General features: G+C 41.1%; 1 protein-coding gene across 1 annotated transcript in view; it reads right to left on the bottom strand.

Moving 5' to 3' along the window:
• Positions 1 to 27,136, bottom strand: part of ACOXL (acyl-CoA oxidase like) — a 306,567-nt gene that overhangs the window by 24,115 nt on the left and 255,316 nt on the right. The window contains exon 17 of the mRNA XM_045808789.2: positions 8,622 to 8,723. Within this exon, the coding sequence (XP_045664745.2) occupies positions 8,622 to 8,723 (102 nt within the window). The remainder of the gene's footprint in view (positions 1 to 8,621; positions 8,724 to 27,136) is intronic.

Genomic DNA, 27,136 nt, shown 5'->3' on the forward strand with positions numbered 1-27,136 from the left:
GGGAATCATAATAAAACCCACATTGTCCTTAACTGCACCAGGGTCTGCTCTAGTCTGTTTAGATACAGCTCAATTCCATCTCCTGAAAGGTCTTTTTGGTGTAACACAGCTACTTTTAGGAACCAATTTCACCAGTGGAAAATTCTTGCTGTGCATCCTGGGGTAAGTGGATGAACCCAGAGAATTTCATGAAGGATGCCCCAGTTAGCCAGCATTTCAAGGATCACCCCAGGATAAAGCAGCTGCCAGAAGAGCTCAGAGGCTGGAGCTCAGCAAAATAAGCTGTTCTCTTCTGTGGTTCTAACAAGTTATCCTTGAATGAAGGAAAGAATGGATGATCCCAGTGCCTTCTCCAGATAAACAAAGCTGTACTATGGGGCAAAGCATGAGGGTTGACCAGGTGGTTGCCATGCGGAAACCAGGATGCTAGGAGTGGTGACCTCAGGGTCTCTGGCCAAATGGAAGAAATCAAACCCCACTTATATTTTCTTAACCTCAGTTGAGTGGCCTACATTTATAGTTCAACAACATATTTTATGCTGCTGAAGAACAGGCTTGGCCAGGGATAAAGGGGAGGGGGAAGGGAAAGGAGATTTCCTACTTTCTTAGTGGCACTCTGTTGGTACTGCTATTTTTCCTCTCTCCCTGTTTGAGTTCTTGGGTCTGGAAAGAGAAGGTGGACCAGGATGCATTCACATTCTAGTTGGCCCCTGCTGTCTCCTGGAGGTGAACCAGGGGGTCCTACAGAAGTGAAAGGAAGTTAAAAACAGTCTGGGGATGCTTTTGAATCTACAAAGACTTTACAATTTGACTCAGTTGCATTCCCTGTACGACCACTCCATTGTGCTATCATTTCATAATACCCAGCTTCTTGACTGAAGCCACCAAACAGGAGATGGCCCTCCTCACCCTGATAGAATGGGTGCTCGGGGTTGCACTCCACACTAGCTTCTCCACTCAGCCTAAAGGACACAACCAGGTGTCATAACCTCATCATTTGCTTACGGTGGCCAAGTCAGATGGGCCTTGCTGGGTGGGTGGGACAGGGGTGAGGGAACCAAAGATTCCTTCTCAAATCCTTACAAGGAAAAGCAAGAGTCTGTGGGTAATAAATGAGGCCAAGGAACTGAGAAACCCAACCTCTCTTTCCTGGTCCAAGTGCGTTGTTAACATCCTGTGCCTAAAACCCCAGTTCACATTGCATTTGACTCTGGTATCTGAGCATCTGAAGTTGCCTTGATCCAGGTGGTTTGGCAAAAGGGAAACAGAATAAGATATCCGAGTGTCCATTAAAAAGCAACCTTTAAGAGCAGCAGCACGGAAAGCAGCCCTACTGCATTTGTAGGAGGTGAAGGGCATGTACACTGTTTCTAAGCCTCAAGAGTACAGGTAGGATGTACATGTTTTTGAAGCTGAGATCTGAGGAGAAGGACTAACATACGAACACCATCTTTCCAGCTTGGAACTCCTCCCTAAGTTTTCTTCCTGTTTTGTTTCTTCTACCCCAAGCCTTTTGGCCACAAGGCAATGACTGAATTTATATTCTACACTTAGTTCAAAATAGCAAATGAGCGTGACCCATCCTCTAAATTCCAAGGGGCCAAGTAGCGTCTTGGCTTTTGGGGTCTGGTGTCTGCCACACTTCGCACATTCTTAGTCCAAGCCACATTTCCTAAGAATAAATCAATGTGTCACTGAAATCAATGTGGTACATCTGAACTACTTGAATGACCCATTCATCCATGGGCTTGAACGTTCTTCCCCCTTGATGATTCAACCATTTGACTGGCTAAACTGAAACTAAAATCCAAACCTTAGTGTGTGTTATAGGCTTGAACAGATACAGCTAAGAGGTCACTTGCCATCAACAGTCTCCCCATGGCTTCCTTGCTGCCATGGGGTCCCTGAGCAGCTGTCCCTCAGGGAGAGAAAGGTGGGTTCCTTTCAGTGGAGCATACAAAGTCTACTGGGGGTTGGGTCTGTTCTTGGGTCCATTTGCTGGCCAGGGTATAGGAGAGGACTGAGACTTGTCCTGGTGAATCTGGGCTTCACCCTAGCACATCAGTGGGCACACTAAAATGAAAACAGTCTTCAAGGCATGGGAGAACGACTCAGATGGAACGAGGTGCTAGGCATCTGTTGCTCCAGCAGAAACTGTGCACTTAGGAAGAAACTGACAGGTCATGACTCAAATAGGACATTAAGGCAACATTAGGGTGTAATATGATCAAATACTGGAGAGGGGTGTCAAGATTGCTTGGACATGGTCATGATTAGTATTTATTTTCTCTCTTCCTGCATGAATTTTTGGTTTTTCACATTGTTACTCTTACAGGCAATCTCCCATAACCTCTGGAAGGTACAAAGTGTGGCCCTCCTTACCTCTGGGTTGGGTTATGCAGTCCTCCCCGACCTCCCTGCAGATCCTTTATAATATGCTTTCTCACGTGGTTCCGTTATTTGGGCTTGGGGCAGGAAATAGAACCTGATTCAACATTTTGCTGAGTATTATTTTCACCACACTGAATAGGGTCTTTTTTGATCTGCAACCCACAGCTGGGCTGTGGTTCTCTCAACACACATAAACTTTAAAGCTTCCCCCTGTGTCGATTTCTTGGCATGAGCTGACCACATGTCTACATACTTGCTTCTTCTTTGTATGTCACCAAGAGTCACTGTTCCAGTGCTGGTGGGCCCTGACAGAGCAGGACAGCTGGGCCCAGGAGTTCCACACTTCAATGAGAAAAATGAGGCTACTCTATCTAAAACTGAAATTTACTTTAAGGGTTGGAATAAAAAGTAGAAGATTCAGGCCATTTGCAATAAAGTACATTATTTTAAGAGGTTGAAATTTTTGTTTTGTTTTGTCTTTTTTTTTTTTTTAAGCAAAATGAAGTTGGTTTTAATGGAGACACACAGTTATTAACTGTTAGCTTATTTTGAAAGGCTTGCCTTCTTAAAATGAGCCTTGGCTGATTGTTACTCCCTCATGCTGATAATTATCTGAAGCAAAATAAATACAAATGTCTAGGTTAATGAAGAATGAAACAAGATAATGCCGGGACACTAAATTTTCCAAGAACAAAGCACACAATTGTGCAATTGTTCTTTCTGTACCCCTGCAAAAAGTACCTAATGAAAAGGGAACAGAAGTCTTTTACTTAGGGGCCTTGTTACAATGGAGCCCTGGGGGCACTGCCATGGGACTGCCTTTGAGCCAAGGCCCTACCTACTTTGAGGGCATAAAGGTGGAGCCGATTCATCCTACAATTCAGGCCTGGGAACCTGAGAACAGCAGTGGTCTAGAGCCCAAAGCCTCACCTTTACCACTCCTTAAATCAGCAACCAATCAGTCTTAGACTCCCAATCCATCAAGTGGATTAACAGCTATTCACACTAACAGGGGGGGGGGGCGGGGGGGGGGGCCTTGTGGGGATTACACAGGATAATGAATGTGGATGAGCTCTGTCAACAGTCAAGTTCCAGACAAAAGAGAGGAGCTAGTTATCCCAGCTAGGAAGGGCAGTAGGGGAGAGGCTGGAGTTTAAAAAAGAAAACAAACCCCAACCCAACCCCCATTCCTGTGGGCTTCAGTTGGACAACAGGGCACTTGTGCTGCCTTTGCAATATGTGGATGGATTCTACTCCCTCTAGGACATCAGGCAGACCTCTGTGAAGCTTTTGAACTCAGGTCTTGTAGTGTTCCATGCACACAAGCAGGATGTTGCTTAATCCATCTCCATTTGGGATTAGGAGTTCGGTTTCCACGCTCAGCTAGGATCTTGGGCAGTTGTTTAATTATGAGAATGAAATTAAATTTGTTTTCTTTTAGCATAAATATATGCATTGCTAATTATTATTAGCCTAGAGTTTCAGCATAACTCCTGGGTGTTCTGCAGTTTTATTATTTACAATCCGCCCAGGCTGATTACTACTCCCTGATGCTTTCTTTTTCTTAATAAACTTTTTATTTTGGGTAGTAAGGAGGGCACGTATTGCATGGTGCACTGGGTGTTATACGCAACTAATGAATCATCGAACTTTGCATCAGAAACCAGGGATGTACTGTATGGTGACTAACATAATATAATAAAAAAACATTAAAAAAATAAACTTTTTATTCTGGAATACTTCTAGATATATGGAAAAGTTCCAAAGATAATACACAGAGTTCCCATACATCCTTCACCCAGTTTCTTCTAATTCTTCTCTTAACACCTAATGTAACTATGGTCCATTGTAAAAACTAAGAAGTCGATATTGGTACATTAAGATTAACTCACTATAGATTTATTCAGATTTCACCAGTTTTTCTACTAATGTCCTTTTTCTCTTCCAGGACTCAATCCAGCACACCGCACTGCATTTAGTCATCATGTCTCCTGGTCTCCTCTGGTCTGGGTTGATTTCTTAGTTTTTCCTTGTGTTGCACGCACTGGCAGTTTGAGGAAGGCTGCATAGGTCTTATGTAGGCCGTCCCTCCATCTGGTTCAGTCTGACTTTTTTTTCCCTCGGGGTTGGACTGGGGTTATGGATTTGGGGGAAGAGCGAAATGCTCTTCTCACCGTACAATATCACAAGTGAATGTCATCAACGCAACTTATTACTGGTGGTATTCGCCTTGTGCACTTGGTTAAGGTGGGATCTGCCAGATTGCTCCACTGTAAAGTAACTGTTTTCCCTTTCAATGCTCTGTTCTTTAAAATAAAAGAAAATCACCGAGTCCAACCCACACGGGAAGGGAAGGGGGAAGGGGGAAGAATCTACATACATTAGTAAGAAAGACTGGTCTCTTTTACCCCATTTATGGATCTGTTTAATCATTTATTTATATCATTATAGCCTTCTGTTTAATTATTTTACACTTTGGGTTATAATCCAATGCTGCATTATTTATTTTGTTGCTCAGATTGTTCCAGCTTTGGCCATTAGGAGCTCTTTCTGTTAGCTCCTTCCAGTGTCCCTTTGGCATAACCCCAGAATCGCGGGCTATTTTGTTTTTGTTTGTGTTTGGAGCACTTTCTCACTTTCTAGCACTGAAAGATGTCCCAGGCTCATCTTGTATATTCATTGCCCCAGTCCTAGAATCAACCGTTTCTCCAAGAACTCTGCTTCCTTTTAATGGAAAATGGTATTAGAAACCAAGAAGTGGACACTGGGTGTACTTGTAGTTTCTAGCTAATGTTGATTTTTATACAAATAAAATAAATGAAAATGTTTAGAGTCAGAGAAATGTGGGTTTTCACTAGCTGTGTTACATTGGGCAAGTTATTTTGCCATGTTGGGTTTCCATTTCCTCATCTACGTGTAAGGATAATGAAAATGACGTAAAGGGCTGTTGTGGGGTCAAGCGGTGTAACATTGAAGGAACTTCCTTTTTCTGATACTAAAGAGCTAGATTTTCCCCCCAACTATTCTGCTGAAAACAACCAAAATTCTTAGAGAAAATATAGGCATCCTCCTCAAAGTACCAATGATCTGGCAAAATAATAATGGCAAAAATTATGGGAAAGCAGGAACCAAAGAAAATAATCAAGAAAGTAGCATTTACCCTGAAAGCAATGCCATTTCCAGCAATTTTGAATTTTCACTTTGACAGCTTCATGGTGGCTGGGGTGGCAGTAGGGGTGATGACAGTCAAAACCAGGGCCAGCACTAGGCAAGAAATTTAATAGAGACCCTTGCTACAATAAGCTGGATACCAAACAGCTATGACCTTGGGAGAGGGTGAAGGAATTACTGCTCTTATTTGAACTCTCTGAGTCTTACAGGAAACCTCAAGTCTTGAGTTTGATTTAAGTTGGGTCTTAAACTGAGAGCACCTTCAGATGCTTTATAAGGGGAAGAAGGTGCCTTCAATTTGGCCTTTATGTAAATCTCACAAAACATTTTTCAGTAACAATGACCAGCACATATTAAAAGATAACTATACAGAAAGCAGAAATAACAGACAAAAAGAAATAGACTGGTAAAGTCTTAAGATATTGGGATTATTAGCTATAGACTATAAAATACCTATGCTTCAGTGCATCAAGAAATCAAAGACAAAATTGAATATATCTTTAGGGGATAAGAAACTAAAATTATATAGTTGATATAAAACAGAAAACAAAAAAATATTTTTTAAGATAAAAATCCTAACAAACAGGATCAAAAATTTAGGGGATGAATTAACCAGCACATTAGAAGCACCGAAAGAAAGAAAGAATCAGTAAACTTAAAGAATTATCACGTGAAAGCATCTAGATCAGTTTCAGTAATATCCACCATCCCTGTCCCCTTTTCACCCTTTCACAAGCCCACTCCTGTTAAGCACCTCTAATTGGCCAAGGGCCCCAGACATTTTAGCGAAAAGAAGCTACTAGTAACATTTCTGAAACCTTGAAATCCTTACAAAGGGGTGTGGCAGAAGCAAGAAGGGAAGCATTTGTGCCAGCTGCACTACACTCTTCCCTCTGGGAATATTGGGAAAGCCCAGAGGAGGGGTGAGTGCTCATGGCTGGCAGCACTGAGATCTGCAATAGAAGGCCTTGAGATGTCCTATAGGTCTCAGCAACTCACACGTAGCCCCACAGACAGTTTGTTCCAAAATGTCTGCCTGTTCCCTGCTTATCTCCCAGGCTGCTACAAGTATCTAGTAAATGAAAAATGTGGCAAGCATGGTGCACTAATAGAATACAGAGTACTCAATGTTGTATGTGAAAGTTGGGTTCTTTACTCAACATTCTTTTGATATAGTTATTATCTCATCTATATCACTGAAATACCTAATCACATGGATTTAAAATCTTCCTTCTTGCAGCTCTCTTTTTCTAAATTAAAAATATTCTTTTTTCCTCTCCCCAAAGTGGGCATTTTCTTTGTGGAAGGTAGTCAGTGTCCAAAGATAGCTGCCATCAAGTTTTCCTTCCCTCCATGGGCACGCTGCTTCTCACAATGCGAGGTGAAGTCTCTTCTCTTGCCCGAATCTATGCTGGCCTTGGGACTCCCTGGGGCCAACAGAATGTGGCTGATGTAACAGTATGTTGGCAGTGGGCCAAGTCTTGAGATGACTGGCGTCTTCCACTTCCTCTCTGGAAGCCAGTCATCAGGGAAAACAGTCAGCCCTCCTGACGCTACCATGCTGTGAGGAAGCCCACATCGGCCACTCCAAAGGAGACAATTGCCCAGCACCCCCCAGATGATCCTGTGACCCCAGCTGAGGTGACCATCATGAGAGTGAAGCAGCCACCAGCCCCTATGGACACCATGGGCAGCAGGAGAACCATCCAGCGGAGCCCTGTTCAGATGCAGAGTCGTGAGAAATAATAACTGGATATTCTAAGCCACTAAGTTTTGGGGCCGTTTGTTACATAGCAACAGATAACTGAAACATCTTTACATATGCTTTTCTTCCTAATCATTGTTCTCCTGAAAAAGGAAAAGACTCTCCAAGGTTCTTCAGTGTCCACCTCAGCCTGGCTCCTGCAGATTTCTCCAGGCTTTCACTTGAGACATCAGCCAAACTGGTCTTCTCGCTGTTTCTTAACATGTCTGTCCCAGATACTCCCATTTCTATGATTTTACTCACCACCAACCCTGTCTGAAGGCTGGACTGATTTCCCCTCTTCAATCGTACCACCACTTTGTGGGAATTTTCCACTCTTGAAGGTCAGATAGAAGAATGGCATTCGCTCCTAAGTGATCTCTGTCCTCTGAACTCCGGAATTATTCATTGGAAAGTCTCTGCTCCCTTGTTGTTATTTGCTTTTTAAAGTCAGTTTTGTCTATGGACTATGAGAAACAAACTGAGGGCCTCAGAGGGGAGGGGGGTGGGGGACTGGGATAGACCGGTGATGGGTAGTAAGGAGGGCACGTGTTGCATGGTGCACTGGGTGTTATACACAACTAATGAATCATCGAGCCTTACATCGGAAACCGGGGATGTACTGTATGGTGACTAACATAATATAATAAAAAATCATTATTAATAAAAAAAATAAAAATAAAAAAAAATAAAGTCAGTTTTGTGTCCTCATGTCATAAACTCCTCTGAATGCAGAGACCGAGCACATACCTGTTTATGTTATAACATCTAACGGAGGGCCTGGAAGACAGGCCCCTCAGAAAACACTCAGAAAATAGGTTTTATGGATGATCATGTTGTTATATATATTTTTTTTCTTTAGAGCAGCATTTTGGTGGTGATGCCCTGGCTCTGTCTTCATTTTCAGCTGTTCTGTAGCTATCACATTGAATTTCCATTGCTACTTCTCACATAACGATACCACAGGTCTTTTTTTCTGAATATGAAGAATGAGTTCATAGGTTTTGGTAAGAAGTAGAAAAATGAAAATCACTTGATACATTTTTTTTTCTTGCCAAGACAAGGAAAATGCTATTGATTCCCTCCTCTGCTTTTCAGGTCGGGAAGTTCATGCACGGGGAATCATTTCCTTGTCACTTAAACGCTGACGTGTAATATGATCATGGTAGGCACTGAAAACACGTATATGAAGTCCCAGAGGCATAAAAATCCATGAGTGGAAACCGATAAAAGATTGACCGGACTGTTTTCTAAGAAAGCAAAGAGCTGACAGCTAATGCATAAAGGGTTTCTTCTGCACACCAGGGACGCTTACCTGACTCCTAATCCTCCTGCTGGCCGTGGGAGTCAAATATTTATGTTCCAGATACCAGGCTCGCTCCTGGAACACCAGCTTGGTTCCATGTAACAGACAAAACTAAGGCATGGGGGAAGAGGAGAGAAATGAACAAACAGTGGTATATTAGAAAGTGCAGACTCTAAGGAGGAAGAAGAAAATAGCATAATATTACATTTCATTGAATCATAAAAGTTAATACTGTCTAACACTAAATGGTCACATTTTGGATGTGCAGTATATGTTTTATTTTTAAAAATTATTCTACTGGGGATGTACTGTATGGTGACTAACATAATAAAAAAACATTAAAAAAATTATTCTATAGAACACATAAAGCATATATAAAAATAGACAGAATAGCATAGTGAACTGCCATATGGTCATTCCCCCAGTTCCACAAATATTAACTGATGGTCAATCTTACTTGACCTGTAACCTCACCCCGTTTTCCCTCAGCCCAGATTATTTAGAAGCAAAATCCATATATAGTATTTTTTAAAACACGATGTAGTATTTTTGTTTGATTTCCTTCTCAATTCATGAAAGGATATTCTGAACGGACATTCTGAACATCATCTTGATATTTTCCATTGAGCCCTATTTCATGAAACTTTCATAAAAATAGCATTCCTCGTTTACATTTGTTTCAATATGTTTTTCCTATTATACTCCTGAAACGTACCCACAGAACTCCTTCATGACATCAGTGGCATCGAGCAATAATAAATGAATTTTCCTGTATCAAGCAGCAACTTTTTAATTAACTATTTAGTTTTTAATATTCAATCATTTGAAAATCATACAAAAGCCGAGAGAAGAGTAGAATGTCCTTCCACGTCCTCATCACCCAGTTTCCACAACCATCCACTCGTGGCCAATCTTGTTTTATCTCTCTCCCACCCTTTCTGTATTACTGTGAAGCAAAGCTTTTTCATCTATAAGCTTTTCATCTATAAGCTTTTCACTGTGTATCTCTAAAAGACGATGACTCTTCAGAAGTCAGATTATGTAAAGTCCACCCAAGTGACAATAACAAAACCCTCAATTCAGAGTCAAATGGAAATGATCTGCATTGCCAGAAGACAGTATGTTTTCTATGGCCCACGAGACTCTGAAATAACACAGTTTGAAGTCATGTAGACTACATGGGCTCTTCCTTTTCTGAGGTTCTGGGACACCGTTGAACTAGCATCATTATGGAGAGCCTCAACTGTTCAATCTTCCCAGAAAGGGTCACAGTATGGCTTAGTAGCTTGTCTATGAGAGATATTTAAGATTAATTATGGCGCTTTTACCACCTTGCCAACATTCTGCTTGGCTAGTGTAAGCTTCCTTTGGCCCTTTTATATAACGGCAGTAAAGATGTTGGCTGACCCTGCGGACGTCGTGAGAGCAACTGAAAAATACTGTCATACACCCTGATAACATGAATTCTTACAAAAATAATAAATCGTATAGATTACGTGGCTTAACTGCACCACAAGTCTCTAGGTGAACTTCATATCTACTAAAAAATACTTACTGAGGATTCCTAGGTATAGAAAGTTAATTCTCATCACTCCTGGGTCTATAAACATATAAGGTCAGTGAGAAGAAATCCAGAGCCACAGAATAGAAGTATTTTTTGAAATAATCTAACTCATTTTCTCACTCAATCCAGAATCCTGTGTCAGTCAAGGTACAACCAAGAAACAGATGACATATTCACATTAGGATGCTTCAAGAAGAGTTCAAGAAATTATTTTCATAAAGGGGTGGACAAGTTGTAGGAGAACCACAAGGGATAGTGCAGTACCCCAGAGCTAGTATGTCTGGAACTGCTACCAGCTCTAGGTTTCAAGGGAGGAGGGCAGGGAGTGGCTACGGGATCCCGGAAGAGAGAGATGTACAGCCAGAGACTTCTTAAGAGGAGCTGTGACCTTCAGCCTAGGAACACAGAAATCCCATGGTGACCCCACAGGGAGGCAGGCAGGGGGCAGGAATATCCCTACCTCATTCTCCACCCCTCCTCAATCTTTAACTGGGATGTAATCTAACTCATGTCTCTGGCTTGTCCATAAGGATATCCTGAGAGTCTGGCAAAGTGTTGGCTAAAATCAAGATACACCAATTTCCCCAGATTTTCTCTTCTAGTAACCTGATTAAGAAAGGAAATGAGATTCGTTTAGGAAGGCTTAGCCACAGTGAACACAGATTAGGCTCCTAGTGACCATCTCTTTTCTAATTGCTCACAAGCTATTCTGAATACTCTTTTTTTTTTTTTTAAGATTTTATTTATTTATTCGACAGAGATAGAGACAGCCAGCGAGAGAGGGAACACAAGCAGGGGGAGTGGGAGAGGAAGAAGCAGGCTCATAGAGGAGGAGCCTGATGTGGGGCTCGAACCCAGAACGCCGGGATCACGCCCTGAGCCGAAGGCAGATGCTTAACCGCTGTGCCACCCAGGCGCCCCTATTCTGAATACTCTTTTCTAGAATTTTAACTTGGATTTATATCGATCTCAAATTCTATAGTTTCCCAAATCTACTTTTTCCCTCACTTCTAAAAAATGTGCATATTTGCTCATTTCTAATTTTCTGATATCTCTCTTTTGACCTTCTTGGTTTTCAAAAGGACAACTACAAGTCCTTCCCAATTCAGACAGAAGATGGGAACATTATAGAGGATGAAGAATTTTGCTTTCTTTTCGCCGTCTCTTAACACCAATGCTTTCTTCCCCAAACCAGAAGCCTGTTTCTTCAAACTCTGAATGTAGCTAAAAATGACCTTTTAAGTCTTCATCAGATTATTTGTCAAGCCTCATGTTATGCTGGGATTTGGCCATCCTGACATTTATTAAATGCTATCCTGTTGTATTTATCCTCGGACAAGCATCTCTCTCCCATCACCTCTCTCCTCATTGCTTAGATTTAGCTATCCTAGACCTGTGCATCAAGGAGCACCCCCATACTCTTAGCCTGGTTTCTTAAAATGTGTCCCAAATCACAACCTTTTTTCTGTATCTACTGTATTGTCAGAATAATATTTTGCTGCAGACCAGTAAAAACCCTGACACCAAAGCTTGGATACCCTGGTTGGCAACACTTTGCTCATGATGTCACATTGCCATATTGTTTTGTTGTTGGGAGAATTAGGAGCTGTCTATAGGGCCTCCAGAAAAAGAAAACAACTGGAAGCCTTGTTGGCTCTTTCTGGACTACACCCCCTGTACCTTTTCCCTCTGCTGGTTTTAATCTGTATCCTTTTGTGAGGCACATACAGATTTTATACATCTGGGTCCTGTGAGTCCTTCTAGCAAATCATCAAACCTGAGGGTGATCTTGGGAACCCACGACATAGACCCCATTTACACATGAAGACACAGAGGCTCAAGAAAGTTGAATTATAGAGCCAGGGTTGGAACTAAGTTTTTCAGGATTCAAAGATATTTTTCGATCTACCATAGCACCTCTACTTTTCAGAATTTAAAAAACCAAAACAGACAACTCTTTCAAAATATAGAGGCCATATATTCTATTCTGGGTAAGATGAAGTAAAAGACTCATTCAGTTCTCCCACTGAATGTAGCCATTACTCCTGGACAGAGTGAATGCAAAAGCTATTTGAGAAATTCAAAAAATCAACAGTAGCATGAAGATTGGGTAAGAGGACCAGAATTCAAAGTACCATCAAACTGGTGGTGATTTTCATTTTTCCCCCTGGTCCTCAAGCTGCTTGTTCCTGGAGGCATATGTAGCAGACTGGGATAACTAAATCCCAAATTTGTGGCTGGAGGATGAAAAGAGGTAGCTCCAGAGAACCAGAAAGTATCAAGGAGATCATGGAGAAAAAGGGCTTGGGAAAGTAATCTCATAAGTTGCTTAAAAACTGGGTTCAGCCCCTAGTGTGCGTACATGAATCGGATGCTAATTATCTTACAGAACAGGTTGAGAATTGAACTAGTACATAGATGACAATGCAGGTGTCAGACTGACACTGATGGTGCATGTGTGGGACATAACAGAAGAGGACTGCAAAGGCCATGAAGACTCTACTGACACTGGAACCATAGTGAACCACAGTGAACAACTGGGTACACTGGCTGCTAACACAAACATAATAAGGTTCTCCATAGAGAATGGCAAGTTATGCACAACATCTAGGTAAGAAATAACAGCAATTCTACACAGTCTTTCCCGGAAAATAGAAGAGAGAACCCTCCCCAACTCACTTTATGGGGCCAACATTACCGTGATATCGAAACTGAACAAAGACAGTACAGGAAAGAAAAAACTGTAGACAAATATTTCTCGTGAACGTAAGTGTAAAAATCCCCTACAAAATATTAATAAATTGAACCCAGCAATATATACAAAAAATAATGTACCATGACCAAGTGGGCATTATCCTGGGAGTGCAAGGCTGGTTCAATACACTAAAATGAATCATCATGGCAATGATGTTTTTGAATTTGACACCAAAAGCAAAGGAAACAAAAGCAAAAGTAAGTAAGTGAGACTACATCAAACTAAAAAGCTTCTGCACAGCAAAGGAAACCATCGATGAAATGAAAAGGCAAACCTATCAAATGGGAGAAAATATTTGCAAATCATATATCTGGTAAGGAGTCAAGATCCAAAATATATAAAGAACTCATACAACTCAATAGCAAAAACAAACAAACAAAACCCCCAATCTGATTTAAAAATGGGCAGAATGGGGGACACCTGAGTGGCTCAGCTGGTTAAGCCTCTGGCTTCAGCTCAGGTCATGATCCCAGGGTTCTGGGATGGAGCTGAGCATTGGGCTCCCTGGTCAGCAGGGAGGCTGCTTCTCCCTCTCCCCCTGCTGTTCCCCTGTTTGTTCTCTCCCCTAACCCCATCAAATAAATAAATGAAATATTTTTTTAAATGGTCAGAGGATCTAAATAAACATTTTTCCAAAGAAAACATACAGATGGCCAACAGGTATACGAAAAGATATTCAACATCACTAATCATCAGGGAAATGCCAATTGAAAACACAATGAGATTTCTCTTTATAGCTATTAGAATGGCTATTATCAAAGAGACAAAAGATAACAAATGCTGGTAAGAACATGGAGAAAAAAGTCCTCGTGCACTGTGAGTGGGACTGTAAATTGGTGCAGCCACTCTGGCAAATACTATGAAGGTTCCTCAAAGAATTAAAAATGGAACTATCATATGATCCAGCAATTCCACTTCTGGGTATTTATCATAAAACCTGAAAACACTAACTTGAAAAGGTATCTGCTCCCTACCGATGTTCACTGCAATGTTATTCACAATAACTAAGCTATGGAAACAACCTAAGTGTCCATTAACCAATGAATGCATAAAGAAAATGTGGCATATACAGTTGACCTTGAACATTGCAGGGGTTAGAGGCACTAACCTCCTGTGGTGTCAAAAATCCACATATAACTTTTTTTCCTTTTTACTTTTTGTAATTTAAGTTCAATTGAATTAACATGTAGTGTAATAGTTTCAGAGGTAAAATTTAGTGATTCATCGGTTGCATATAATACGTGCTCATTACATCAAATGCCCTCCTTAATGCCCATCACCCAGTTACCCCATCTGCCCCCCTGCCTCACCTCCGGCAACCCACAGTTTGTTTCCTATAGTTAGGAGTCTCTTACGGTTTTTCTCCCTCTCTGATTGCATTTTATTTTTCCTTCCCTTTCCCTATGTTCATCTGTTTTGTTTCTAAATTCCACATATGAGTGAAATCATATGATATTTGTCTTTTTCTGACTGACTTATTTCCCTTAGCATAATACCCTCTAGTTCTATCCACATCATTGCAAATGGCAAGATTTCATAGTTTTTTGATGGCTGAGTAATATTCCACTGTGCGTGTGTGTGTGTGTGTGTGTGTGTGTGTGTGTGTGTGTGTATACCACATCTTCTTTATCCATTCATCTGTCGATGGACATCTAGGCTCTTTCCAAAGTTTGGCTATTGTGGACATTGCTGCTATAAACACTGGGGTGCAGGTGCCCCTTTGGATCACTACATTTGTATCTTTAGGGTAAATCCCTAGTAGTGCAATTGCTGGGTCACAGGGTAGCTCTATTTTCAACTTTTTGAGGAACCTCTGTACTGTTTTCCAGAGTGGCTTCACCAGCTTGCATTCCCACTAGCAGTGTAAGAGGGCTCCCCTTTCTCCGCATCCTCACCAACATCTGTCATTTCCTGACTTGTTAATTTTAGCCATTCTGACTGGTCTGAAGTGGTATCTCATTGTGGTTTTGATTTATATTTCCCTGATGCCAAATGATATTGAATATTTTTTCATGTGTCTGTTGGCCATTTGATATCTTCTTTGGAGAAGTGTCCGTTCATGTCTTCTGCCCTGTTCTTGACTGGATTATTTGTTCTTTGGGTGCTGAGTTTGATAAGTTCTTTATAGATTTTGGATACTAGCCCTTTATTTGATAAGACATTTGGCAAATAACTTTTCTCATTCTGTAGGTTGTCTTTCGGTTTTGTTGACTGTTTCCTCTGTTGTGCAAAAGCTTTTTATCTTGATGAAGTCTGAATAGTTCATTTTTGCCATTTTTGCCTTTGTTTCCCTTGCCTTTGGAGACGTGTCTAGCAAGAAGTTGCCGTGGCCAAGGTCACAGAGGTTGTTACAAGTGTTCACCTCTAGGAAAAATCCATATATAACTTTTGACTCCCCAAAAACTTAACTACTAATAGTTTACTGTTGATTGGAAGCCTTACTGATAACATAAGCAGTCAATGAACACATATTTTGTATATGTATTATATACTGTATTACGATAAAATAAGCTAGAGAAAAGAAAATTCTAATAAGAAAATCACAAGGAAGAAAAAACATATTCATGGTACCGCACCATAAAAAAATCTGTGTATAAGTGAACCCACGCAGTTCAAACCCATGTTGTTCAAGGGTCAATTATATATACAAGGGAATATTATTCAGCTATAAAAAAGAGAATGAAATCTTGTCATTTGCAACAGCATGGATGGATCTTGAAGACATTATGCTAAGTGAAATAAGTCAGACAGATAAAGACAAATATAACATAATCTCATTTATATATGTGGAATCTAAAAACAAAAAACAAACCAAGCTCACAGACACAGAGAACAGATTGGTGGTTGCTAGAGGTGGGGGATAGGGGGTGGTTAAAATGGTGAACTGAGTCAAAAGGTACAAAGTTCCAGTTATAAAATAAATAAGTCATGGGAATGTAATCTTCAGCTTGACCACTACAGATAATAGTACTATAGAGTAGATCTGAAAGATCTTAAGGGAATAGATCTTAAAATTTCTCATCAAAGGAAAAAAATTCTATAATTATGAATTTTGACAGATAATAAATAAACTTAATGTAGTGATCATTTTGCAATATATACAAATATCAAATCATTATATGTACACCTGAAGCTAATATAATGTTGCATGTCTATTACGCCTCAATAAAAATATTATATTAAAAGGGCAAAGAACCAAAAATGTGATAGAAAAATGAGAAAAAGACGTGAACAGAAAATTCAAAAAAATAAAATGTTGTCTTTAAATATATAAAAAATATTCAAATCACTTATAATTAGAGAAATAATGCTGAGATACTATCATTTTATCTGATGTGCTAAAGTTATATATATAATATTAAATTCTCTCAGTGAGACCATAGGGAAACACAAACTCTCATATATAGCTAATGGGAAGGTAAATTGGTAGAACTCATCTGCAGGGGGGAGGGGCAGAGGGAGAAGCAGATTCCCTGCCAAGCCCGGGCCCCAGCATCATGAGCCGAGCTGAAGGCAGATGCCCAACGGACTGAACCACACAGGCGCCCTCAAGATAAAAATTCTTATGAAGCTAGGAGGAGAAGCGAACTTTCTTAACTTGATTAAGGACAGCTACACCACGCAGACACACACAGACACACACACACATGCCAAAAAATCAAAACAACAACAAAAAACCCCTCTACTGCTAATATCTACTTAATGACAAAAAACTAAATTCTTTTTGCCTGAGATCCACAACAAGGCACAGATGTCTATTTTCATCACTCTTATTCATCGATACACTGGAAGTTCTAGTCCACGTAATAAGGCAAAACAAAACAAAACAAAAAACCCAAACAACAACAAACAAACAAGAAGGCATAAAAATTAGAAGAGAAAAAATACAAATTAGAAAGGAAAAAATAAAACTGTCCCTGTTTGCTTGCAAACATAGAAAACCTGTAAGAAATGTAAAAAAAAAAAAAAATCCAAAATCTCTAGAATTAATAGTGAGCTTGCAAAATCACAGGATATAAGGTCAATACAAAAAATATCAACTGAACTTCTAGATATTAGCAATGTACTATTAGAAACAAATTTAAAACAATATACCCTTTGGGGTGTCTGGGTGGTTCAGTCAGTTAAGCGTCTGACTCTTGATTTTAGCTCAGCTCATGATCTCAGGGTTGTGGGATGTAGCCCTGCGTCAGGCTCAATGCTCCATGGGGAGTTTTGTAGAGGATTCTCTCCCTCTCCCTCTGTTCTCTCTCTCTCCCTCTCAAATAAATAAATTTAAAAAAACCAATATATCCCTTAAAATAGCTCACTCCAAAATTTCAAACTTGGGCATAAATCTACAAAAACTTGTATATTATCTTTATGCTGAAAACTACAAATGCTGATGAAAGAAATCAAGGAAGAACTAATAAAATAGCTTAGAAGAGTCAAATAGTACATTTGTCAATTCTCCCCAAATTAATCCATAGATTTAATGTAACTCTAATCAAAATTAGAGAACTTTTTGGAGATATAGACAAACTAATTCTAAAAATTTATATGGAAAGGCAAAGAAACTAGAATGACCTAAGCAATTTGAAAAAGAAGAATTAAGTTGGAGGAACCACCCTATTTGACTTATAAAGTTATAAAGACTTATTATAAAGTTATGGTATTCAAGATAGCATGATATTGTCAAGGGATAGACACATAGATCAATGGAAGAAAAAAAAATAGAGAACCCAGAAATAGACCCCTGCGAATATGCCTGAATGATTCTTGACAAAGATGCAAAAGGAATTTAATGGAACAAAAATAGTCTCTCAACAAATGGTGCAGAAACATTTGGATATCAATGGTCAAAAGACAAACAAACCTGACCTAAGACTCGCACCTGTTCACAGATTTGTTCAAAGTGAATCATTGATCTGAATATAAAATATAAAAATCTAAAACTTTTAGGGAAAAAAAATAGGAGAAACCTTCCATGACCTTGAGTTAAACATTCTTAGTTCTTTGATAGGACAACAAAAGCACAATCCATAAAAGACAATTTGATAAAATTGGATTTCATCAAAACCAAAAACTTTTGCTTTGCAAAGGGCACTGTTAAGAGGATGAAAATGCATGTTACAGACTTGGAGAAAATATTTGCAAATCACACATTGATGAAAGAATTTGTATCCATAATTTATAAAGAACTCTTAAAACTCAACAGTAGGAAAACAAATTATCCAGTTTAAAAATGGGCAAAAGATTTGAACAGACTTTACTAAAGAGGATATACAGATGGCAAAAAAAGCATGTGAAAAAATTTCAATAAGATTAGGTATTAGAGAGATGGAAATTAAAACCATGATGAGTTTCTCCTACATCCCTATTGGAATGGCAAAAACAACAACAACAAAATACTGATAATACCACATGTTGGTGAAGATACCGTGCAACCAAATCTCTCATACACTGGGGATGTGAAGTTTCTTATAAAGTTAAACAGACATTTACCACATGACCCAATACACTCACTCCTAGTATTTACCTTAGGGCAGTGGTTCTCCACTGTGGATGATTTTTGTCCCCCCAAGGGACATTTGGCAATGTGTGCAGACATTCTGGTTGTCATAACTTGGAGATTTCTACTGACATCTGGGACGTAGAGGCCAGAGATACTGCTAAACATTCTACAATGCTCAGGGCAGTCTCCTACAACAAAGAAGTATCTGGCCCAAAATGTTAATAGTGCCAAAGGTGAGAAACTGCCCAAGAGGAAGAAAACTTATGTTTACATAATATAATAACCTGTATGTGAACATATACAGCAGCCCTACTCACAGTCATCAAAACTGGAAACAGCCCAGATGTCCTGCACCGGGTAAAGGGATAAACAAACAGTGGTACGTCCATACAGTGGAAGCTACTCGGCAATGAAAAGGTCTAAGTGTTGATGTGTGCAACTACTCGGCTGCATCTCAAGGGGGACGCACTGAGTGAAGGAAGCCAGTATCAAAAGATTACATAGTGTATGATCCCATTTACATCACATTCTCCAGGGACAAAACTACAGTGACGGACAATGACATGTTGGTTGCTAGGGATTATTGGAAGAAGGAAAGGATGATTATAAAACGATTCTATGAGGGATTGTAGGATGGTCAAATTGTTCTGTATCCCGATGGTGGCAGCTAACCATTCTATCTGTGTGTTAAAATGCACAGAACTACACACCTTTAAACAAGGCCATTTTGCTGTATTAAATATATCATCTTCCTATGTCCAGGCTCCTCCTTCTTCACTGTGGCGAACTCCAAGCTGAAATACCTATATTTTCTTTTTTTTTTTAATGTTTTTTTATTATATTATGTTAGTCACCATACAGTACATCCCTGGTTTCTGATGTAAAGTTCGATGATTCATTAGTTGCGTATAACACCCAGTGCACCATGCAATGCGTGCCCTCCTTACTACCCATCACCAGCCTATCCCATTCCCCCCCACCCCCTCTGAAGCCCTCAGTTTGTTTCTCAGAGTCCATAGTGAAATAGCTATATTTTCTAAGGGTTCCCTGTACTACAACCTTGTCCAAGGATCCCTCCTTGGTTTCCTCCACTGAAAGTTACCTCTGCCCTCCTCGCATTCCCACAGAGGTCTGTTTTCCCCTCTGTTACACGGTCTGCTTGTTGGTGTAATTATTTGCCCATGTGACTTTCTCCCTGCCCACAGGGTGATCAGGGAGGCAGGAGCTGTGGGTTCATGGCATCTTGGAATTTCTGCAGCACCTAGCGTAGCATCAGGGCTCAGAATGCCTTTGTGGAACGAAGAGTTCAGAGTGTCTGGGCTCCCAGGAGCATAAGCCCACTGGGACCAAGAGTGGCAAGAAGGGAGGTTGCCTGCGATTTATGACAAGTAGGCAGCCTATATCCATGGCCTGAGCTGCATAATAAGCAAGAAGATGAAGTAAAAGGACTGACTTGGACCTCTGGTGTCAGACAAGATAAACAAAGCTTATTAATTCATAGTAATACCAGCATGATCTCAGAACAGTTTCCCCCAGCAACAACCCAGTTCTCTCACTGTGATGAAGTGCTCTGCCTTCTGCCTCAGACTTTAGCCACTTGGGATCTGCATTATTGCCTCGTAAAATTGATGGGCAATGGCACCATCTCTTGGTTTAAGGAATTTCTGCCAGCATTAGCAAAAAGCATTGGCTTTGCAATTTCTAAGGGCATTCCCTGCAATAGGAAAGTGATTAAAAACTGGGTGAGTCTGGAACAAGGCTCCTCTCTCATCCTTCTGACGCACCTGCCCAGCCTCCTCCAAGCCATCAGCTCCAGGTGTGAGCTCCTCAGCTTCCAGAGAAGAGGAAGGCTTATTTATATTTAACTGGAAAAGCAGGGAGAGGCATCTTAAGTGTCTTTTTCTTTGATCACCCATGGAAGTTGTTCAAGATCAAAGTTTCTTTTCCTTCCAAACTTCCTGAAGATGTTAATTTTTTTAAATCCAATCTGCTCAATATTTCCTGTGTCTTTAATGCTTCTCTTCTTCCAGAAAGGTGGCAGGCAGTGGCAGCTGAATCATTCTGGTAGCTCAGAGTGCTCTGGGAGAAGAGGGCTGAGGATGAAGGTGATCTTTTCTTTCTGAATTTTTTGGATCTTTGAACACGGAGGAGCCTGGGATGGCTTGCTCTTCACCACCACATTCTGTGGCAGAGGAACAAGTTTCTCTTCATGGGAGATGAGTATCACAGTAGAGTGATGGTGGGCCATGTGCTGGTGTCATGGTGGATCAAACACAGAGGGCGTGGTAGTAGTGAGGGAAGAGCCACAGACAGCCAGACCCAAGGCACGTCCTATTTTATGCCTCATTAGAAAAGTCTAGACGTAGCTATATCCTGGCGTCCTCAAACACTGGGAAACGGAGAGCGCAGAAAATCATCTGCAGGAAGCAAAAACTTGACAAGCCAAAAAAGAGACAGAGGGAAAGCTCTGGAGAAGGTGACTTTGAGACATCTTTTCAGCAGCATGCTGAATACAAGCGTGTGGACACAGGGGAGACCAGAGCTCTGGTGCTTCTGAACCTGAGGGTAGACTGATAAGAAAATGTTTTTTCTAGGGGCACCTGGGTGGCTCAGTCGTTAAGCGTCTGCCTTCAGCTCAGGGCGTGATCCCGGCGTTGTGGGATCGCGCCCCGCATCAGGCTCCTCCGCTGGGAGCCTGCTTCTTCCTCTCCCACTCCCCCTGCTTGTGTTCCCTCTCTCGCTGGCTGTCTCTCTCTCTACCAAATAAATAAATAAAAATCTTAAAAAAAAAAAAAGACCTGAGCTGAGATCAAGAAAATGCTTTTTCTTCTATTGGGGTTCTTATAGCTGGCTGCAGAATTCAAGCTATCCTGTGATTGCCATACTCTGGCAAACCCACACTCTCCCTTGTGATGTTGCGATGTACTAGCCTTACCATGATCAGTGGGAGTGGGAAAATTCAGAAAGCAAAGCTTTTCAGGAAGAGATGAGGCCATTCCGTCTGGGGCTCCTTACACAATCCACTGTTTAGACTGGCTCAGAACCATACCATACCCCTACTTTATGCAGACAGGTTAAGCAACTTGTAGAAAAGCCTTCAGCCAGGCTCTTCTCTTCTGACTTGTTTTAACCCATAATTGATCCTAACTTCTTGCTACTCCCAATTCCCTGTCTGTCCTTGGTTTGCAACCATCACCACCATCTACCTTCAAAATTGTTTTCATCTTGCAAAACTGGAACTCTGTACCCAGTCAATAACACCTCAGTCTTGCGTCCGCATGGTCCCTGGCAACCACCCTTCTACTTCTACTACTGTCTCTATGAATTTGCCTACTCTAGGCACTTCATGTGAGTGGACTCATGTAACATATGCCTTTTGTGACTGGCTTACTTCACTTAGCATAATGTCTTCAAGGTTCATCCATGCTGCAGCATGTGTCAGAATTTCCTTCTCTTTTTAAGGCTGAATAATATTCCACTGCATGTGGATGCCACATTTTCCTTATCCATCCATACATTGATGGACATTTGGGTTCCTTCCACTTTTTGGCTGTTGTGAATAGTGCTGCTATGAACACGAGTGTACAGATAACTGTTCGAGTCGCCCCTTTCAATTCTTTTGGGTGTATGCCCTGAGGTGGAATTGCTGGATCACACAGTAGTTTTATTTTTAATTTTTTAAAAAAGATTTTATTTATTTATTTGAGAAAGAGAACAAGAGAGCACAAGCAGGGGGAGCAGGAGAGGGAGAAGCAGACTCCCCACTGAGCAAGGAGCCTGATGCAGGGCTGGATTCCAGGACCCCGGGATCATGACCTGAGCCAAAGGCAGATGCTTAACCGACTGGAGCCACACAGGCGCCCCTATTTTTAATTTTTTAAGGAATTGCCACACTGTTTACCATAATGATTATATCATTTTACATTCCCACCAACAGTGTACCACTGTTCCAGTTTCTCCACATCCTTACTAACGTGTTATTTCATTTTTTTATAGCAGTCATCCTAATGAGTGTGAAGTGGTATCTCATTGCGACTTTGATTTATATTTCCCTAATGATTACTGATGTTGAGTATCTTTTCAGGTACTTATTGGCCATTTGTAGATCTTCTTTGGAGAAATGTTTATTCAAGTTCTTAGAACATTTTTGAACTACGTTGTTTTTTGTTGTTTATTCATTTATTTATTTATTTGAGAAAAAGAGAGAGAGAGAGAGCATGAGCAGGAGGAGGGGCAGAGGGAGAGAGAGAAGCAGGCTCCTTGCTGAGCACGGAGCCCGATGTGGAGCACAATGCAGGGGACCAATGTGAGGCTTGATCTTGTGACCCCGAGATCACAGCCTGAGCCAAAATCAAGAGTCAGATGCTTAACTGACTGAGCCACCCAGGCGCCCCAAATGTAAATAGTTTAAATGCAACAATTAAAGACAGAAATCAGCAGAGTGGATTAAAAGCATGAACCAACTATATGCTGTCTATGGAATCATACAGATAGAAAGTAAAAGGTTGGATATATATATTTATATAGGGAGAGATATCACAGTTTCATAGTCTAGTGGTACAACAGTTTAAGTGTTTATTTCTCTTTACCCTCTTCTGTTTACAATATAATTGTTTTAGATTTTTTTCTGTATACGTTTAGAATCACATGAGACAGTGCTACTATTTTTGCCTCAATTATTAAACATAATTTAGAAAACTCAAAAGGAGAAGAAAAGTAGTTTGAATTTACCATTTTTTGCTCACTGTACTATTCCTTCCTTCCTGATGTTCCACGATTCTTTCTTTCATTGCTTCTTTTCTGCTTCTAGAAACTATTTTTTAAAAAAGTTTTATTTTAGTAATCTCTACACCCAACATGGGGCTTGAACTTATGACCTCAAGATCAAAAGTCACATGCTCTTCCAACTGAGCCAGCCAGGTGCCCCCTATAGAACTTCTTTTAACTATTCCTTTAGTGTAGGTTTCCTGGTGACAAATCCTGTGGTTTTTCTTCATCTAAAAATATCTTATTTCCCCTTAATTTCTGAGGAATATTTTCACGGGATATAGGGTTTTTGGGTTGATGGGTTTTTCTCCCCAAACACTTGAAAATGTGTTACTTCCTTCTGGCACCATGGTTTCTGATGAGAAATCTGCTGTCATTTGAACTGATTTTCCCCTATAGAAAAGGTGTTACTTCCTTCTCGTTGCTTTCAAATTTTTTTGTCTTTAGTTTTCAGAATTTTAATTATGGTGTGTCTCGATGTGGATTTCTTTTGGTTATGCTGTTTGTCATTCAGCTTCTTAAATTTGTAGGTTTATGCCTTTGCCAAATTTGGGAAATTCTCAGCTATTACTCCTTTGAGTACTTTTCCAGCCTTGCCATCTTTCTCCTCTCCTTCTGGGACTCCAATGACACAAATGTTAAATTTTTTGTTATAGTCCCAAACATCCCTGATGCTCTCTTCCCTCTTCTCTTCCTCCACCTCCCCCTCTTCCTCCTTTTTCTTCTACATTCACTCTGTTGTTTAGATTCAGTTCGTTTCTCTCTTTTTAAAAGATTTTATTTGCAAGTAATCTCTACACCCCATGTGGGGCTCAAACCCATAACCCCAAGATCAAGGGTCACATGCTCCACTGATTGAGACAGCCACACACCCCTGGACTCAGTTAATTTCTATGGTTCTATCTTCCAGGTCAGTTGGTCTTTCCTTTGACCCCTCCATTCTACTGTTGAGACCATCTATTGAGATATTTATTTCAGTTACTGTATTTTCCAGTTCTAATATTTCCATTTGGTTGCTTATATTTTCTATTTCTTTGCTGAGACTATTCAATGAGACTTTCTATTGTTTTTATTTATTTTAAGCATGTTTGTAGTTACTCTTTGAAACATTTTTATGATGTCTGTTTTAAAATCTTTTTCAGATCATTTAAACATCACTATCATATCAGTGAGGTGTCTATTGATTGCTTTTCATTCAATCATGAGTGATTTTTTATTGAAACTTGACCCTTTGGGGTATTGTAATACGAGACTCTGGATCTTATTTAAACCTTATTTCAGCTAACTTTCTGTGATCCTGCCCCTTCAGAGGAAGAGAGGCATGCACTGCAGCCACTGTTAACAGCCAAGTGGGGGAACTGTCCCTCATTACTGCTGGGTGGAGGTAGGTAGCTCCCCACTAGGCCTCCATTGATAACGACCTTGGCTGGGAGGATAGGAGTCCCTCATTTCTACTGTCTACATGACCTCCACTGATACCACTGGTGTCATTATCACCGGGTGGTGGTGAAAGTCCTGAATTTCCACTTGGCCTTTTCTGACACCACCATAGCAAGAAGAGGGAGGGGTTATTTGTTACTACTCGATAAAGAAGCCCAGGCTCCCTATGTGTTTCCCAAAGACACTGCAGTGGGGTAGGGGTGAGGTCTCCTTACTGCCAAGTGGAGATGAAAACCCTAGTTCCCTACTAGGCCTCCACTGACATAATCCCAGTGGTGAGGCTGCATTTCCTCTTTATAGTCTAGTGAGCAGGGAAATCTACACTGCCTAGAAGGCTTTTGCCAGCATGGATGAAGGTGGTTCCATTGATTTTTCTGTAGATATGGCTGGATTAGAGCAATTATTGTCTACAAGTTTTCTGTCTTTCCAGGCTGTCCCTTTGCTGATCCTTTAGCTTTTGGCTAGAGTAAAGTTTTTTTTTGGGGGGGGGAGGGTCTGTTCTCATTAGCCCTTTCCAGGATTCCAGCTTCTTCAGCCCCAAATATAGGCTATATAAGGCATAGAGAAAATCCGGGGGACTTCCACCACATCATTCCTGAAGTCCCTAGCCAGTCGGCTTTCAGTTTTCTCATGCTAGTTTTATAGCTAATGTCCAGTGTTTTTAGTTGAAATTATCAGAAAGAATAGGGATGATTCTGTCTGCTCCATCTTCCTGGAAGCAGAAGTCTGCATGTCTGCACAAGTCACAACTGAGACTCTCACCCAAACTGAGAGTCCTTCACTTTTAATAATAGGTTTGTTCACCTCATTTATATAATTGGTCCCAATCCTGCCATTCAGTGTTATGTTTTCTGTGAAAGCACTTTCACGAATAACGTATTCATCAAACTATCATCAATAGGCTATTCCTAGTTGCCCTTCCCAACAGGCAAGGGTTTCAAGAACACATCAAGTTGCTTCATCCCCTCATGTCCCTTTTACAGTCCTGGAAGAGACGAAGGTGGAAAGATATTCATAAAGGGGAGCACATTCCATCAGGAGAACTTGAGAAGCAGCAGCATTTGGTTGACTGGTGCCTTCGTGCTGGCCATTTTCCTGGCATTTATTCCAAAATTAAGTTCCCTTTTCCTTCCTCCCTTTCTCCTTTGGGAGTTGATCTAACCAATCTTTTTCTTTCTTTCCCATCTCAAAGTTGATATCCAAGGGGTGAGTTTGTGTGTGTGTGTGTGTAGACTTAAGAACGTTGTAAAATTAACCAAAACCAGAGTGGCTAAAATTTAGAAAGGGCAAGGGGGAGAGCTGGGGAGGTGCGGGGAGCAGGTATCTTCAAGTCTCCTGACATCTCCAGTTTTCAGGCAGGCTGTGCACGTGATCGGCTATAGGCAGGGGAGCTGGCTGAGCGGGAGAGCTGAGCTTTGCCACCTCCAGCAGCCCGGTCCGGCGTGACGCCCACAGAACTTTAGTGCTAACGTCTCCTTCACCGCGTGCTGGGAAATCTGTCATCTGCCGCAGCCACTCTGTAATTTCTGTTAACGTATGGTAGCCTGCGTTCATATCACTGAAACCCTCTGATGGAATTTCTCCATATTCTGGGTAAGTCACGCAAGAAAAGTCCCCTGGGCACTTCAGTGTCTTGGCCTCTTTATTCAAACGGTAAAATAACAAGTTTGGGCTGGACCCTGTTCTCTCCTCTCACTTTAGGCCCCTAGGGCCAAATTTTGCTCTCATTTTCCCACAGACGGCTTTTACCAAATCCTTCCATTTCTCTTATTTGTCTCAAGTGATTTCCTCTTCTGCCCTCCGCCCTGTCGTCTAGAACAGCCTGGAATGAAATCTGCCCCCCAGAGCTGTGCAGGGAAGAAATGGAGGGCAGAGTGTTCAGGGAGGAACCCGCCTCCACGCGTCCTGTGCCAGAAATTCCCAGAGGGTTGTGTTCTCCGTTCTTGGGGGAAAGTCGCTGCTTTTCTGAACACTGGGAGATCTGCTTTCCAGCTGGTTCTCCACTTAGATAAGTATTTAGATGTTTGACGAAGTATCGAGAGGGCAGAGCAGGTGTAACGTTCTCATAAACCGCTGTCATCCATCTGTGTGATCGTATGACCCTCTTAGGTCATCAGGCACATGTAATGCTTGCACCTGATGCCGTTAGCCTGGAAAAGCATTGGTCCATTGCCCCTAATAGGAGAGCTTTGTATGAGTGTGAGTGCTGAGCTTTGCCACATTCGTCAGACTCTCAGAGAGCAGAGCAAGTTCTCTTATTGTGGGACAAGGAATCCCCCTACCTTTTCTCCTCCTAATTTCCCAACACCCATCTCATGCTCTGTCCTTGGCCCCTGGCCTTGGAGACCATGCTCTCCGAACTATGCTAGAGCAACTATTAGCTGAGGATGACTTCTGCTGCATTCCCTCTCAGAGATGCCTCACTCTGACATTAACCTTTGGAAGTGAGGGAAGCCTTCCAAGCTGGAGGAAAGAATATTGAACGGTGTAACTCCAAGATAGCT

The sequence above is a fragment of the Ursus americanus genome, chromosome 7, assembly GCF_024610735.1.
Source record: "Ursus americanus isolate L20-20 chromosome 7, mUrsAme1.1.p, whole genome shotgun sequence".
NCBI classification, from domain to species: Eukaryota; Metazoa; Chordata; class Mammalia; order Carnivora; family Ursidae; genus Ursus; species Ursus americanus.